The sequence below is a fragment of the Malus sylvestris genome, chromosome 11 (assembly GCF_916048215.2).
Source record: "Malus sylvestris chromosome 11, drMalSylv7.2, whole genome shotgun sequence".
NCBI lineage: Eukaryota > Viridiplantae > Streptophyta > Magnoliopsida > Rosales > Rosaceae > Malus > Malus sylvestris.
The window spans coordinates 805,269-822,452 of record NC_062270.1 but is presented as its reverse complement, the minus strand read 5'-3'; the positions used below and the strand labels follow the sequence as shown (position 1 = coordinate 822,452).

The window sequence follows — 17,184 nt, the reverse complement described above, 5'->3', positions numbered from 1 at the left end:
TGATTTATAACTAACACCTATGTGCTGGTGTGATCAGATTACATGATTTCCTTTTCCTGGCCTGTGTTCTGTGATCCACACATGACCTAAATATTTATAGAGAAAGAGTGGTCCATTTATCTACCTTGAGCTACAAATCAATATCAATACATTATTTGTGTGTAAATTTTGCAGGAAAATGAAGTTTGTACACGATAAACTATTGAATTTGATGTCCATTTCGTCGCGTGTTGCTACTTGTAAAAATTTTTAGGAGAAAATATTATCGTGTCCATTCATCATAGTATTGTGTATTATAATTCTTTATTTATCCCTCAAAGATACTTAGAAAAATTAAAAGAAGCTTACGAAAATAGTTTTTTAATTTATGTCATTCGATTTTTCTTTTTCAAAGTGTTTATTCTCTCTCCTTTTTTGCAAGATTGTTTTTAAAAGTCACTTTAAAACATTAATTCTGGAAACAATCTTTGTTGGAAGTTGGAGAGAAAATCAATTTGATTGCATCATGAGAACATGGAAACAAAGTTCTAAACAGTAGAGCATTTGATCACATGGAGAAGAAGTTAAACCCTAATTTCTAAAAGCAAAACAAGTCCAAAGCTTCTTTACGACTTCCTTGTTCACCAGCATCATTGTAAGGCAGATTTGTCAGCCTCCAATGAACATCAGATTCAGATATATAAAGTATTATCTAATCACGGATGAATGAAAATGGTCATGGGTTCGAGTTTAGGTTCAAATACAAGTTTGAAATCAATTTATTCTTTCCTTCTAATATATTGTTGTAAACAAATAATTATAAAAATAAAGGGTAAATTAAGTATCAAATTGTACAAATGGTCCCTCAACTTTAATCAAATTGGAGCAATGGTCCCTCAACTAAAAATCCATTATCTTTGGTCCCTCAACTTATCAAAACGTGCAGCTATGGTCCCTCAACTAAAAATCCATTACCATTGGTCCCTGAACTTTAATTCAAGTGGAGAAATGGTCCTTTAACTTTAACCCAATTGTAGCAATGGTCCTTCCAATATAACTCGTTTTAACAAATTTTTTGACATAGTTGACGAAAATAACCATAATTATACACTTTGATGAGTTAAGAGACCCTAATTATATAAATGGTCATTCCAACATAGCTTATTTTGACAAAATTGATGAAAAGGACTATAGCTACACATTTTGATAAGTTGAGGGACCAATGGTAATGTATTTTTAGTTGATGGACCATTGCTCCAATTTGATTAAAGTTGAGGGACCATTTGTACAATTTACTCGAACATATATATAAGGGTAAATTATACAAAACTACCTCAATTATGGATCGAACTACATTATCATACCTTTTTTTTTAAATAACAATGTCATACCTCATCTTACAAATTTGTTCCAATGTCAGATCTTATTCAGTTTTTCTGTTAATTTATTTGTTAAGTGCTGATGTTGCTAGAGACGGGACCTACTCCCTAATCCAACTAGATTAAAAAATAATTAAATATTAAAAATTAAAAATTAAAAAATTAAACATTAAAAAATAAATTAAAAACTTCTCCTTCTCTCTTTCTTTCTTTTGACTTATTCACACCACCACCATTCCCGCCACGCCTGCCCGCTGCCCAAATCCTTCAACTCCTCCACCAAGCATAAGTCACATATTTATCAAGAAAAAAAAAACCATCGATTGATCATTCCACTATGGAAAACTCTGTACTGCTGTTGGCACCGGAGAGTTCCAGCGCTGCCATGGCCATGAAAAGGAACCCATGTATTCTACGGGATGCACGATCTGGAACCACAATCCGAGATGGGTGTGTAAGGTTTCAGTTATGCAGCGAACAAAGAATAGCCCTTTTTCGAGAGTGTGGGGCGGGCGAGAGGAAAGGGTTGAACGTGACGATGGTGAGACGGTGGGGAGGAAGAACGGCGCGGCTTGGAATTGGGAGGTATAGCGTTTTTCCCTTTCGAATTTTTAAGTTTTTAATTTATTTATTTTAAATATTTTCTTTTTTAATATATTTTATTATTAGCAGAAGTTTTACTGAATGAGTTATATTAAAGTGAATTAAAATATGTAGAGATGTTAGTGCGATGTCTTAAATGTAAGAAAATTTTATTAAAACTCTATAAATTTTAGGGAATTTTTGTGTAATTAACCCAAGCTATGGAATTAAAAAGAGAGAGATCGAATTTTATTAAAACTCGATAACATGAATGAGTCGTCCAAAATATAATAACAATTGCCATGCGTTTTCCTGGTCTGCCAAATGATCAACTTTGTCTTCTTGTCCTTTGTGTTGGGTTAGATTAGTTGCTGCATTTTTGCCCCCTTGTTCTGATTAATGGAGGGCACTACGAACCTTCACATATATTATAAAAGTGATTTAAAAAACGAAATTAAAAGTGCCACAATTCGTCAAAAGTTGTCCTCGGTAAGTCTGGATTAATTTCACTTATATTATTTGAGGAATGTGATATTATGATGACAGTACACACTCGTTTTAATGTCATTACACTTTAGACTAGTCACATGAATGAATCATTCAAAACATAAAGTTTTTCTAATTTTTTTCTTTGATGCTAAGTTTCTCTCAGTACACACTCGTTTTAATGTCATTGCATTTTAGACTAGGCACATGAATGAATCATTCAAAACATAAAGTTTTTCTATTTTTTTTTCTTTGATGCTAAGTTTCTATCAGTACACACTCGTTTTAATGTCATTGCACTTTAGACTAGGCACATGAATGAATCATTCAAAAATAAAGTTTTTCTAATTTTTTTCTTTGATGCTAAGTTTCTATCAGTACACACTCGTTTTAATGTCATTGCACTTTAGACTAGGCACATGAATGAATCATTCAAAACATAAAGCTTTTCTAATTTTTTTCTTTGATGCTAAGTTTCTCTCGGTACACACTCGTTTTAATGTCATTGCACTTTAGACTAGGCACATGAATGAATCATATGAAAACATAAAGTTTATCTAATTTTGTCATTGCACTTTAGACTAGGCACATGAATGAATCATTCAAAACATAAAGTTTTTCTAATTTTTTTCTTTGATGCTAAGTTTCTCTCAGTACACACTCGTTTTAATGTCATTGCACTTTAGACTAGTCACATGAATGAATCATTCAAAACATAAAGTTTTTCTAATTTTTTTCTTTGATGCCAAGTTTCTATCAGTACACACTCGTTTTAATGTCATTGCACTTTAGACTAGGCACATGAATGAATCATTCAAAACATAAAGTTTTTCTAATTTTGTCATTGCCCTTTAGACTAGGCACATGAATGAATCATTCAAAACATAAAGTTTTTCTAATTTTTTTCTTTGATGCTAAGTTTCTCTCAGTACACACTCGTTTTAATGTCATTACACTTTAGACTAGGCACATGAATGAATCATTCAAAACGTAAAGTTTTTCTAATTTTTTTCTTTGATGCCAAGTTTCTATCAGTACACACTCGTTTTAATGTCATTGCACTTTAGACTAGGCACATGAATGAATCATTCAAAACATAAAGTTTTTCTAATTTTTTTCTTTGATGCTAAGTTTCTCTCAGTACACACTCGTTTTAATGTCATTACACTTTAGACTAGGCACATGAATGAATCATTCAAAACGTAAAGTTTTTCTAATTTTTTTCTTTGATGCTAAGTTTATGTCAGTACACACTCGTTTTAATGTCATTGCACTTTAGACTAGGCACATAAATGAATCATTCAAAACATAAAGTTTTCTAATTTTGTCATTGCACTTTAGACTAGGCACATGAATGAATCATTCAAAACGTAAAGTTTTTCTAAAAAAACAAAAAAGCACTTCTAGTAGAATTAATTAAAATTCATGAGGTTTCAAATCAATTGACTTAAAAAAAAGCCCATGATTAAAGGTTAAACCCAATTCAAACCAGATCGCTACATAATAATGTAATCCATGTTGCAAAGAGAAAACAAAGAGGATTTATCATAGCAAATTGAACTATTGAAAGCTCTGAAGTCTTTGTTGTCTGACATTTGGATTTTTTGACTTCAATACGACATCATATCAGATCAGATCAGATGGATTCAAGTCTCTTCGTCTTTATGATCATCTGAAAACTTTAATTAATGCAGTAAGTTCTTCTTCCATTATATTTATTTTCATTTTCTTCATCTTAATTGCAGGCTTTGCAGCTATACACACACACACACACACACACACACACACACGTGGTTTAATGTTCAACAGTTTGTGCGGTTTTAAGCTTGAGAGTTCAAGCGTCCAGGAAACTACTCAGCCATATTTCAAAAGCGCTAAAGTTTTCAACTTCAACTAAAACTTGATCCCGGGAAGCAAGTGCTCTCTTGATCTGACGATCTGACAATTTCCAATACGACATCATATCAGATCAGATCAGATGGATTCAAGTCTCTTCGTCTTTATGATCATCTGAAAACTTCAATTAATGCAGTAAGTTCTTCTTCCAATTATATTTATTTTCATTTTCTTCATCTTAATTGCAGGCTTTGCAGCTATATATATAAACGTGGAACAGTTTGTGCAGTTTTAAGCTTGAGAGTTCAAGCGTCCAGGAAACTACTCAGCCATATTTCAAAAGCGCTAAAGTTTTCAACTTCAACTAAAACTTGATCCCGGGAAGCAAATGCTCTCTTGATCTGACGATCTGACAATTTCCACGTAAGTTCTCGCTACACATCTGGTCTTATTAATAATGTGATGTGTTTCAAGTTATGTATCGTGTTAGGTCTTAAATTAATAATATTATTTCAAATGTAACAAATATATGATTTTGTAGTCTCGAATTTATCTTTTGTGCTTTATCTTTCAACTTAAGCAATTTTAAGTAAAACGTAATTGAACATATCATGTAATTGAACTATTTGACAGTAAAACATAACGCGACTCAGATACCCGATTGAGCCCATGTGTACCCAATAATTAGTATCATCTGTTTTAATTGTGCAGCTGTGACTGCTTGTGAATCTTAATTGGAATTGGTCAACCGATCAGACTTCCAGTTCAAGAAACTATGGCGGCAGAGGCTTTTCTTGCGGCGTTTCTCCGAGTGTTGGTTAGCAAGTTGGCATAGCGCGAGGTCATCAAGTACTTTGGACTTGTAAAGAGCGTCGATAAAAAATTGAAGAAATGGAGTGACACCTTGTCTGCAATTGAAGCCGTTCTGAATGACGCGGAGGAAAGGCAACTGACGACTGAGAGCAATGCACTGAGGCTCTGGCTCGATGATCTCAAGGACTTGGCTTTTGATGCGGAAGATGTGTTGGATAAATATCATACTAAAATGTTGAAACGTCAGATACAACATGCTCATTCCAGCACAATAAGCAAAGCATGGAAATCAATTCCTAATCGTGTTTCCAACTTCAAAACAACAAGCAAAGCATGGAAATCAATTCCTAATCGTGTTTTCAACTTCAAAATGAACTCGGAAATACAAAAGATTACCAAGAGATTACAAGAGATATCCGAACGGAAAGACCAGCTTGGTTTGAAAATTGATATTGGGACGTTGACTACAAGGGCACACCAACACATATCGCCTAGTTCTAGTCTACCAGATGGACCTGTGATTGGAAGGGACGAGGACAAAAGGCAGATTGTTGAGCTGTTGTCGAAACAAGAGCATCATGCTGTCAATTTCGATGTAATTGCAATTGTTGGTATGGCTGGAGTCGGAAAGACAACACTTGCTGGACAAGTACTCAAAGATATGGTTGCAGCCTAAACGTTTCAACCAGCTATTTGGGTGTGCGTATCTGACGACTTCAACCTTGGAAGAGTGACAAAGCAAATTCTTGAATCAATCACATCTCGACAATGTACCACAGAAGATTACAATAAGGTTCAAGATGATCTGCAGAAGGAGTTAGCGGGGAAGAAGTTTTTAATTGTTTTAGACGATGTTTGGAAAATTTGTAGCTACGGTGAATGGATGAAGCTGTAGTCCCCTTTTCGTGATGGAGCACAAGGAAGCAAGATAATTGTGACAGCACGTGATACAGATGTTTCAAAAATGATGGGAGTTGCCAAGCTGGTTCACAATTTGGAGCCCATGCAAAATGATGTTTGTTTGCAAGTATTTGAGCAGCATGCATTCTTAAATTCTAACAATGACAAACCACCAAATTACGAGTTACTTAAGGAGAAAATTGTTGCGAAGTGTAGGGGATTGCCTTTGGCCGCGAGGACCCTCGGTGGTGTTCTACTTTGTAAAGAAACATACGAATGGGAAGAAATATTGAACAACAAACTGTGGAGTCTATCAAATGAGCAAGACATACTTCCAGTATTGAGATTAACCTACTTTTATCTTCCTTCACATTTGAAAAGATGTTTTGCCTATTGCTCAATACTTCCAAATGACTATGAATTCGAAGAGAAGCAAATGATCCTTCTATGGATGGCTGAGGGCTTTATTCTTCCCCGACCAGAAGGTAATAAGCAAATTGAAGATTTACGTACTGATTATTTTCGGGAGCTCGTATCTAGGTCATTGTTTCAAAAGTCAACCAAAAATACTTCAAAATATGTGATGCATGACCTCATTGGTGATTTAGCGCGATGGGCAGCTGGAGATATTTGTTTTAGATTGGAGGATAATCAAAATGATGATGGTGTACAACTTAGATGTTTTCCGAAGGCACGCCATTCGTCTTACATCATGGGTCGGTTTGATGGGGTTAAAAGATTTGAGGCATTTTCTGAAGTGAAATGTTTGCGAACCTTCCTGCCACTAACAAAGGGTGATATTCGGAGTTATTTAAGTCATCAGGTTCCTTTTGATTTATTGCCAAAATTGCAATACTTGCGGGTGCTCTCTTTTAATGGCTATAAAATAACTAAGCTTCCAAACTCAGTCGGTGATTTAAGGTATCTACGGTATCTCGACCTTTCTTACGCGCTCATTACCACTTTACCTAAATCAACAAGCACTCTTTACAACCTGCAGACATTGATATTGAAAGGCTGTCATCAGTTGAAGTCATTGCCTGCAGACATGAGTAATCTAATTAATTTGCGTCATCTCAACAACTCATATGCATATTCGGTGGAAGGAATGCCTCCAAAACTAGGTAAATTGGTGAATCTCCAATCTTTGCCTAATTTTGTGGTGAGCGGTGGTAGTAATCAATCAGGGATAAGAGAGATAGAGTTCTTGATGCATCTCCGAAGGACATTGTGCCTCTCAAGATTGGAGAATGTGACTGATGTCGAGGACGCTCGGAGGGCCAACTTAAAATGCAAGGAGAGGCTTGATTCGTTGGTCCTAGAATGGTCTCATTCAAGCGACACAAGAGAAACGGATTTCGTTGTGCTTGACATGTTACGGCCTCATACAAAGGTCAAGGAGCTCACCATCAAAAGTTATGCTGGAAAAGAATTTTCATCATGGGTTGGAAGTTCTTTGTTCTCTAATATGGCGGTCGTGCACTTAGAGGAATGCAACAATTGTTTATCGTTGCCACCTCTCGGACAATTGCCTCATCTCAAAGAACTTTATATTCGAGGAATGAATGCGGTGGAAAGTGTTGGTGCTGAGTTTTATGGAGAGTGTATCTTTCCTTTTCCGCTATTAGAGACTATTACGTTTGTGAATATGAAGCATTGGAAGGTATGGCTTCCTTTCCAACATGATCGAGGAAGTGGTGATTTCCCTTGCTTGAAAAGGCTTTCAATAAAAAAATGTTCTAAGTTGGAAGGTAAGCTGCCAGAGAACCTTGATCTGTTAGCTGAGCTTGAAATTTTTAAATGTGAGGAATTGGTGGTTTCGATTACCAACTACAAACAACTTTGTCAAATAAACATTGATGGTTGTAAAGCGTTGGTGCATACAGCTACTAAGGTTGAGTTTGAGTTATTAAAGTCCTTGTGTCTTTCAAACATTTCGAAGTTGATGTCTCTGCAAACAAGGGAATTGTGCAGAAAGGGATTAACCAAGGTTAGAGAATTGAAGATTAATGGATGTAAGGAGCTGAAGTCTTCATTGAAGAATGAGGCTGGATTATTGCAGCAGTTGACTTCTCTTGGCCGTTTGAAGATCGAAGACAACTCTCCTCTAGTTGAAGAATTGGGAAAAGAAGCAGAGGAGTTGCAAATATTGGAGTGCAGGATTGAATGTATGGAGTCAATCAAGTGCGAAAATCATTTGAAGCTACCAAAAGGGTTAAATCAGTTGTCGTCTCTTCAAGAGCTTCGCTTACACAAATGTTCACGTTTAGCTTCTTTTCCAGATGTTGGTCTGCCACCTTCTCTTAAACACATCCAGATTACCGAGTGTCATTCGTTGATATATTTGGCAAAACATCAGATTCTCCAAAATCTCAGAAGAATAGAGATAAGAGAGTGAAAAAGTTTGAAATCACTAGTAGATGAGAAGGATGTTGGTTCTTCCCCATCGTCTTCTTCTCATAATTGTCTTGAGTACTTGAATATTGAAGAATGTGAATCTCTGACGTCGTTATCATTGAGTGGCCAGCTTCTCAGGACACTTAAAACACCTTGGGATATTTTATTGTGAACAACTGGAGCTAATCGCAGATGACGGGTTTTTCCGCGACAACACTAATTATTGTCTTGAATATATTAAGATCTGGAAATGCCAAAATCTGAAATCCTTACCGGATGGCTTATGCCACCTCAGCAATCTTCAAACTCTAATTATTGGGAAATGTGGAACACTACTACAAAAGGGCCTTACAGTGTCAGTGGGTGGCGTGTGAAAGATCTATATCAGAGATTGCGAGAAATTGGAGGCGTTGCCCGAAGACATGCACAATCTCAACTCTCTTGAGGAATTGAGCATCGACTACCGTGAAGGTTGACTTTTTCTCCCAACCTCACGTGTCTTGTAATTAAGAAGGTCAAGAGCTGTAAGTCATTGTGGGAGTTGGAGTGGGGGTTGCACAGACTCACCTCTCTTAGATACTTTTGGATCATCGGTGAAGACCTGGATACGGTGTCGTTTCCACCCGACATGGTCCAGATGGAGACGCTCCTCCCCAAATCTCTCACTAAACTCATAATAGAAAGCTTCCCAAATTTGAAGAAACTGAGCAGCAAGGGCTTTCAATTCCTCACCTCCCTTCAATTTATGGGATTATGCTATTGTCCAAAGCTAGCATCCATTCCAGAGGAGGGTTTGCCTCCTTCACTTACAATACTTTGGATCTATGAGTGTCCTGTGCTAAAAGAGAGAATCCAACCAAGAAAAGGACGCTACTGGCACAAAATATCCCACATCCCTGGCGTAGAGTTAAATTTTTGAGGTATCATCTTATCAAGAAATGCTTTATTATTATTATTATATTTATTATTATTGTTAAGCAACTTTCGTTGTATCTTGACATCATGTCCACAATAATATTTATTCAAGTAACGATAGTGAGAAAACAACTGTAGAAATCATAATAAATAGCACGAAAGAAAAAATTATAAGAAATTGTTGGATGTAAAGTTTTATGTTTAAACATGAAACGAAACTCACTGATACAGAGGTGACTAGCAGTTGGATTATAGCAACCGCTGCAACTACTTTCTCAAATGTGTCAGCTGATATATGAACGTATAAGTTTTCATATTCACCCTATATTTCACTCCCATCAGATGGTCTTATTTCAGCCTGCAAATAAGTTGAAGAATAAAAGAGGTAAAAGTCAATACATGTACGTATGGGCATTATTGTCAGTTAGGGTTGGGGGTAAAAGTTGGGTGGGCATTGTTGTCAGTTAGGGTTGCATTCGGTGGGATCGATGGCTCAATGTGGGATTTGGTGGGAAGGCATGCTGCTTGCAGAGAGGAGGAGAGAGAGGGAAGGAGGGAGGGGGAGGGGGAGATAGAGGGGTTTGGTGAGGGGAAGGCATGCGACTTGCAGAGAGGAGAGAAGCTTAAAAGCAACTGCAGCAAGGTCAATGGACAGGGTCGCAGCAATGGAGACGTCTCGCTTTGAACCATGTCCCCTCTCCTCAGGCGAATGCTGAACAAAGTTTTGAAGGAACAAAAAGAAGACCTACACATAATAGAATCTGATTCGCAAGGAAAAGAAGAAAGCCAACTTTTCAACGAAAAAGCTAAAATCAATCCCTTCGACCTCCTCATCGGCGGTGGCACCCACGACCACCAGGTTCACTTTTAATTTAATTTTAATTTTGCTTTTTTAGTGGATTAAAGAATATGAAACGAATTGTAATTTAAATTGGTGAAATTTTGTTGATTTTTACGTTCAGTGTTCTGAGTGATCATCGAGCTATGATGGGTTGGTGTTGGATTTGATTCGATTGAGGTAAAAGCTCTGCATGATTGCGACACGAAGAAAATGCTAGAGTCTTACCTTCGATCCAAATATCTGATTTTTGTTACAATTGTTATTTTCATTGCAGGAAAATGTGGCGGAGACAATAATTCCCAAATCCTCCAGCTTTCGGATCATACAATTGTCCCACCGCAAAAATGATTGCGATCCCTTATTTAACCGCGTTAACCACGTACTTCAGCTATGGATCGCTCTTCGTTTTCGACCAAGTCAGAGATTTCTTCCGCAAAATCATCGACTGGTGGAGTGCTAGCAATATGCAGGTTCCGTAATCGTTGTACATAATTTGTTTCTATTGTTTAGTTTTTCCTGTAATTTTATGTAAAAAAAAAGCATTGCTTTGTTGCAAAAATCAGGGTTATGCTCCAATTTGTTTAGGACTTGAAGATTTCTATATTCGCCGGCTTTATCTTCGAATTCAGGTATTTTGTTATTGATTTGATTGTGTTATATTTCTTGAGCTGTATGAAATGGATGCAGCTGGCCCTGCAATTAAGCTTGAATTCCATGGAGTCCCATAAACATAATTATTGATAACTCTGGTTAATTTTTTCAAGTTTTGACTGGTCAGGATGTTTTAATAGGCTTATTGCAAGTGCTCCTGATGCTTGGTTTGATGTGGTTGAACACTACTCCAATGACTACAACAAAACACTCAAGTAACGATTACAAATTTCCTCTGATTTCGCAATTTCATGTATATTTCACGCCTTTTGTTATGTTTTCTTGATTTATATTCTCATTGTGTAACTCGGCTGATGCAGGCTAACCAAAAAAACCAGTAGATGCCTTAACTTGGGATCTTACAATTACCTTGGCTTTGCTGCATCTGATGAGTACTGCACACCTCACGCTATTGAGACGTTGAAAAAATATTCTCCTAGTACCTGCAGTAGCCGAGTTAATGGTGGTTGGTATACTAATACTACTTTGCAAGGAAAATTTGTTTGAACTATTTTTCTATATGAATTTACCATGATACGCTTCTATCACCAGGCACCATGGATTTGCATAATGAGCTGGAAGAGTGTGTTGCAAATTTTGTTGGGAAACTTGCTGCTATAGTTTTCGGAATGGGTTATGTCACAAACTCTGTTATCCTTCCTATTCTGATGGGGAAGGTTTGCATCTTTTCTCAAATGTATGACTTCTAATTTTGTGCTTACATTCCTTATCTGAATATGTGCCATTTGACTTTACAGGGAGGCTTGATTGTTAGTGATTCTTTGAACCATAACTCCATTGTCAATGGCGCAAGAGGATCTGGAACTAGAGTTTGTGTTTTCCAACACAATAGTAAGTTCATTAGTTACTATATTGTATAGCGTGGATGCTGAGGATTTGTTCTTGGCATCAAATTATACAAAGAGAGCACACTGAGGAAGTGTTAGTTTATATTTAATTGCAAAGACTTGGGTTAGGCAGGAGTTTTGCAAGTAAATGACAGGTTTTTCGGTTATTTGCCCGTTTTTCTAATCCGTGTTATGGATTTATTTAATTACTCGAATGAAAGGGCTGTTAATCGGATATGCATTTCCAATATGTTGCTTCGCTCTGTGAGATGTTGATGATAACATGAATAGAGTTTTACTCATTAAAATTAAAAGAAAAATATGTGAAGCTCAGGTTGGAGGTTGCACCTTTATGCATGATGGAACTAAATTACTTTTGTATCATCTATATTTACCTGTTATTATAATAGGATTTAAAATATAGAAACACACTGCTTATAGGATATTAAGGTTGAAGTCATTTAGTTCCAAAGATGCCATAACTAATGTATAATTGAGTGAAATGCCAGTTTACATAGATATTGTGCTTATTTGTTTTAGGTGGATTACCAAAAGGAGCTCATCAAGTATTCTGCGAGCAAGATCGACCTTGATCATTTGGATATTTAAAGGAGCTATTGATAAAGGGAAGACGACGAGTTGTGAACCTGTGTGCCAATTTTGCAGACAAGCAGAAACTCTGGCACAGTGATCAAACAGGCTTTCATGTTGTGTATTTTAATTAATAGCTATGAAACCCATTGTGTGTCGCACCACAGATGGTCTCGCCTCCGTCCTATCCTCTTCTCGCCGCCGTCTCCCTTATCTCGCCTCCGTCATCTTACTCCTCCTTTCTCTGTCTCTGAAATCCTATCGTCATCTTCCTCGCATGCAAGGCTCTGGCCCTCTCAATTGAAACCAAAATGTGTTTCAGGTGCCTAACACAACCTCTCACTACTCACTCACATCAGTTGGTTTTTGTAATTTGAACTTTTCTTTATGATAAATTTGTATGCTTTATGGATTTTTTATGGTAGTTTTGGACCTTTTCTTTTCTGAATTTGTGTGCTTCTATGGGTTTTTTTATGGCAGTTATGAAGAAAAGCAAGAAAAAGGAAGAACCAGTATTAGAAGATCTTCCCAAAGAGTACTATGATGATGTGAGTGCCTTTATCCTTTTACTTGACCAAATGGGTGCTCAAATTTCATGTTTTTCTGTGATTATATGAGTAAATTTTTGTATTTCGTTTTTGGGTTTTTCCAAATTCAATGTTGGTATTTATGGGTTTGGTATTGATTTTCAGTTAATAATGACTTTGGGGAAATTGATCGAGTCTGCATTCAATGTAACTTTTCATGCAGTTACATAGTGATAAAATAGAATTCAATTTTTTCATTCCCTTTTTTTTTTATATGCAGTTACATTTATATGATGATTTATAGCATATATTCATCTTTTAGTTTCTAATTCTTCATGCAGTCTAAGCCATGAAAGATTTGATAAACCCACAATTGATAACAATGTGCGGCGGCACCAACGGTTTTGGACAAGGAACAAGCAAGTACCATTTTGCTTCATTGTTCCAAAGTATTATGTAGAGATTGCTTTAATATCTTGGCTTATTTGCTGTATATGGGGTGTCTAAGATAGGATTTAGGAGATCTGGTTTAGGTTTTGCAGAGAGAGAGAGAGAGAGAGAGAGAGATAGGGGGTGTCCGAAAGAAATGTGGGAGGATTTAGGCAAGGGATTTCAGAGATTTGTTTAGGGTTTCTTTTCTGCGATTTGCAGACAGAGAGATGGGACAAGGGTGAGAGAGAGATGGAAGGATTTTCTACGAGGGTAAAAGGAATGAGTAAGGGAGGTATGGGGGTGTCCGTTAGGTGCCCTTTAATTGTCACTTTTGTGATTTGTCCACCCTTGATTGTTGTGTGATTCATTCTCATGAACGTTCTATGCACAAGGTTTCATATTATTCCTTCCTTTTAATTTTGATATTGTTGTGCTTAATTTCTGTTTTATTTTATTGGGTGATTAGATTAACAGACCTTGGATATTTTGGTATAATAATTTCACATCATGTGTTGCCCTTTTGCATCACCTTAATTGTTCATCAAATGCTAACTTTTAATTATGTTTTCCTTGGGTCAGTCTCCATCTGGTACATTTGTCCATCCTTCTGGAGTGGAGCACTATCTTTCTCACAGCATAAATGCTCTGAGAAACTGCTATGGAGACAAACAGTTGTTTACTCCGTTCTAGGTATGTTTTTCTTTAGTATTTTAGAGGGATTCTTAACTATTCTCCATTGTAATCTTTACCTTTGTATCCATCTCTCTCAAAAGACGATGAGAGTAGCAACTGTTGCAAAGCAAATTCTCAGATGTATCTAAGCATATACATACATTGGACAAAAACCGAATCTTAAATTGGGGCAGTGAGTTCTGCAACATCCTGGTGCTGCATATATTCTCACACTTTTAAAATTTGTATTTCTCAGATATATTGGGAATTTAATTAGTTTTATGTCATTTTCGTAGGGCAATTTAGTAGAGATTTAGCAATACAATTAACCTAATAGTGATTTGGTTCAGCGTAAAGACCACTGCTAGGGCACTCAAGTCATTTTCTTAATTTATGCGCGTATACGTAACCAACACATGTTTCCAAAGGATCTTAGTTAGTGTTCATGCTCTGCTGATATTTTATTATGTTCATTTTGATTTTGTTTTTCAGTTGTGGTTATAGGATTGTTTTGTCTCTCTTTGTTTATTATTATTATTTTTTCCCTCTATACAGCTTTTCTAAAATTGAACTGTTGTTCTCAATTTGGTTATTTGAATAGAGGCCAGTTAGGCTGTGCCTTTAGAAGGTCTCACTGCTTTAAAGTTGAACGGTGCTAACTGAATATGATGCGTTCATTCTTTGGTGTGTGTGAGTGTGTGTATGCAGTGTATGTGAGTGCATGCAGTGTGGTTAGGTTCATTCCCACATGGGTGTTCGTCTTTTTTTCATTAAATGGTTAGGTTCATTCCCGCATGGGAGGGGTGTGTGTTTTTTGCCATCAAACTGGTAGAGACAGATCTTAATCAAATATCATGCCATAGTGTTATTTTGTTTGCATCTAAGGAACTATATATTATTTCCAGATAATGCTGCATTTTTAGATTTCGTATGAGTGTCCCGGGTCGATTATGGACCATCAAAAGAGGGATGATCGCTGTCATTTGGACTACGGGCGTCCACTTCAAACTCCCGATAAACATGTCATTTTCTTGATTTCAGGCCATGAAAAATTCATGGTGAAAAAACAAAGCTCATGTCGTTGGTTTGTGCCTCTGTCTAATTTCTTATTTATTTATTTATTTTATCAATCCTTTTCCTTCTTAGTTCTATTTGTTGCTGCTGGTTCCGATATTTCGTTGTCCTATTTATTTAATGTTGGCATCCTTTATGTATTTAGATATGCTCTCTAGATCGCATACGTTTCCTCCTCTTTAGCTGTAATCCTTTTTTAGTCGACATATCCTTTATTACTATTTATTAATGGATGAGGGAAATTTGGAAATATAGCCGATTTTTTCAATTCTTATAAAATTAACCAAAATTGAAGTGAAAAAGACTTAAAATTACCCTTAGGTTAAAACTTTCTCTTCTCCTCCTACCTCAAGTGTTCGTCTCAATTGTTGAAACCCTACCACCACAGTACTCTTTACCAAGTTGTGGCAAGTCCAGTGGAAGTCATTCGATAGTTTATCTGGCTGACCCCCACTCCTCTATGAACTTGTTCTTGTTTGCTTCCGTTCCTTCCTCCACCCACTTGATTCTTCTCACTGCTCTCTGCTTTGTTTTCACTCTCCTCTCTCTCCCCAACACTAGCTAAATAAAACCATCAATTGTAATATCCAAAAAATTCTAATGTGAAACATAATGATGTTTTTTCATTTGGATAAATAGAGATTGCCTGCAAAAAATTTATTGAGGAATGATGAGGCAGTTTGCCTGCAATGTCAGAAATGACGGTTGTTTAGCATGCTATAATCTGGTTTTTGACAACTTATTATTCAAACAGAGTAGAGCATAGGCGCGTTTGGGCATCAGTCACAAAAGCTGATGAGTTTATTCAAATTGTACTCAAGAAAGCAAAAGCACATTAGATTGAAGCCCAACTAGGAATGCTGAAATATTCAATTTTTTAAGGGAATTGTTATTACTACTAAAAAAAAATACATTTATGAAGAGTGTAGAATGAGATTTTTGGAGTGCCAATAACATTTCATTTTTTTAACCTGAGAAATTTACAAAAACTAACACCCAAAAAAATGAAACGTTAACCAATCCACCCCTGGCTAGGCCTGGCAATTCCTGACACGACCCGATAACCCGACACGACACGACACGAAATTAACAGGTGTTTGGGTCGACACGATAACGAAACGGGTCGTTATCGGGTAACCCGATAAGCACCTGTTAAGATAACGGGTTTGTTCGGGTATACACGTGGGTAACACGATACACGATAAGCAGAATATTAATTTAATAATTTATAACCCTAAAAAAATACTATAATAATTATATATATATTAATTTAACAATTTTATACCCCTCAAAACTATAATAATTATATATATATATATATATATATTAAATTAACTATAATAATTATAATAATTATATATACTATAATAATTATACCCAAAATATTAACTATAATAATTATATATATATATTAAATTTTATACCCCTAAAAACTATAATAATTATACATACAAAATAAATAGATTTAAATCTACTTAATAAATAAATATATATATATATACACACACACCATTGAACTTCATGGGATACGAATTATATGAAACTAATTTCAACGATCCAACCGTCAAACATGTTTGTATATACTTCCAGATCGCATACGCCAAAAATTGCAAAAAACAAACATTCAGAGAGCAAGTAACGGGACAAAACTTTTCGACGGTTATAAACGAAAAATCACGATTTAACGGTCATTTTAACTCCGATTTTGATGATTTTTTACAACCACACTCCTTGACCCTATATGAATACAATGATTGAATTCGATCTTCAATTTAAAATATTTACACTAGTGGATACCACAAAATCTTATGTTATACTTAATAAAAGTATGAATAAACTCTTAAGTATTAGTGAATCTATTGTTTTGATGGGATACTCATTCTACAAAACTAGTTTCAATGATCCAACCGTCAAACATGTTTGTATATACTTCGAGATCGCATACGCCAAAAATTGCAAAAAACAAACATTCAGAGATCAAGTAATGGGACAAAAGTTTTCGACGGTTATAAACAAAAAATCACGATTTAACGGTTATTTTAACTCCGATTTTGATGATTTTTTACAACTACACTCCTTGACCCTATATGAATACAAGTAATGAATTCGATCTTCAATTTAAAATATTTACACTAGTGGATACCACAAAATCTTATGTTATACTTAATAAAAGTATGAATAAACTATTAAGTATTAGTGAATTTATTGTTTTGATGGGATACTCATTCTACGAAACTAGTTTCAAAGATCCAACCGTCAAA

At 35.8% G+C, this 17,184-nt stretch overlaps 1 protein-coding gene and 1 pseudogene across 3 annotated transcripts; both read left to right on the top strand.

Moving 5' to 3' along the window:
• Positions 1-3,824: 3,824 nt before the first annotated feature.
• LOC126588984 (putative disease resistance RPP13-like protein 1) lies at positions 3,825-8,373 on the top strand (annotated as a pseudogene).
• Positions 8,374-8,389: 16 nt separating this feature from the next.
• On the top strand, positions 8,390-15,177 carry LOC126588461 (long chain base biosynthesis protein 2a-like). 3 transcript variants are annotated; one of them, XM_050253554.1, is made up of 12 exons: positions 8,390-10,146; positions 10,250-10,305; positions 10,403-10,598; positions 10,692-10,757; positions 10,907-10,989; positions 11,115-11,245; positions 11,332-11,456; positions 11,538-11,631; positions 12,168-12,540; positions 12,699-12,766; positions 13,757-13,867; positions 14,755-15,177. In XM_050253554.1, exons 3-9 carry the CDS (start codon positions 10,473-10,475, stop codon positions 12,218-12,220), a joined length of 678 nt encoding a protein of 225 aa, XP_050109511.1. In that variant the 5' UTR covers positions 8,390-10,146; positions 10,250-10,305; positions 10,403-10,472; the 3' UTR covers positions 12,221-12,540; positions 12,699-12,766; positions 13,757-13,867; positions 14,755-15,177. The 3 variants fall into 3 exon arrangements, with proteins under 3 accessions (XP_050109511.1, XP_050109510.1, XP_050109512.1); XM_050253553.1 differs by lacking the exon at positions 14,755-15,177 and having other exon boundaries at positions 13,757-14,091; XM_050253555.1 differs by lacking the exons at positions 13,757-13,867; positions 14,755-15,177 and adding an exon at positions 13,087-13,705.
• Positions 15,178-17,184: the final 2,007 nt, after the last annotated feature.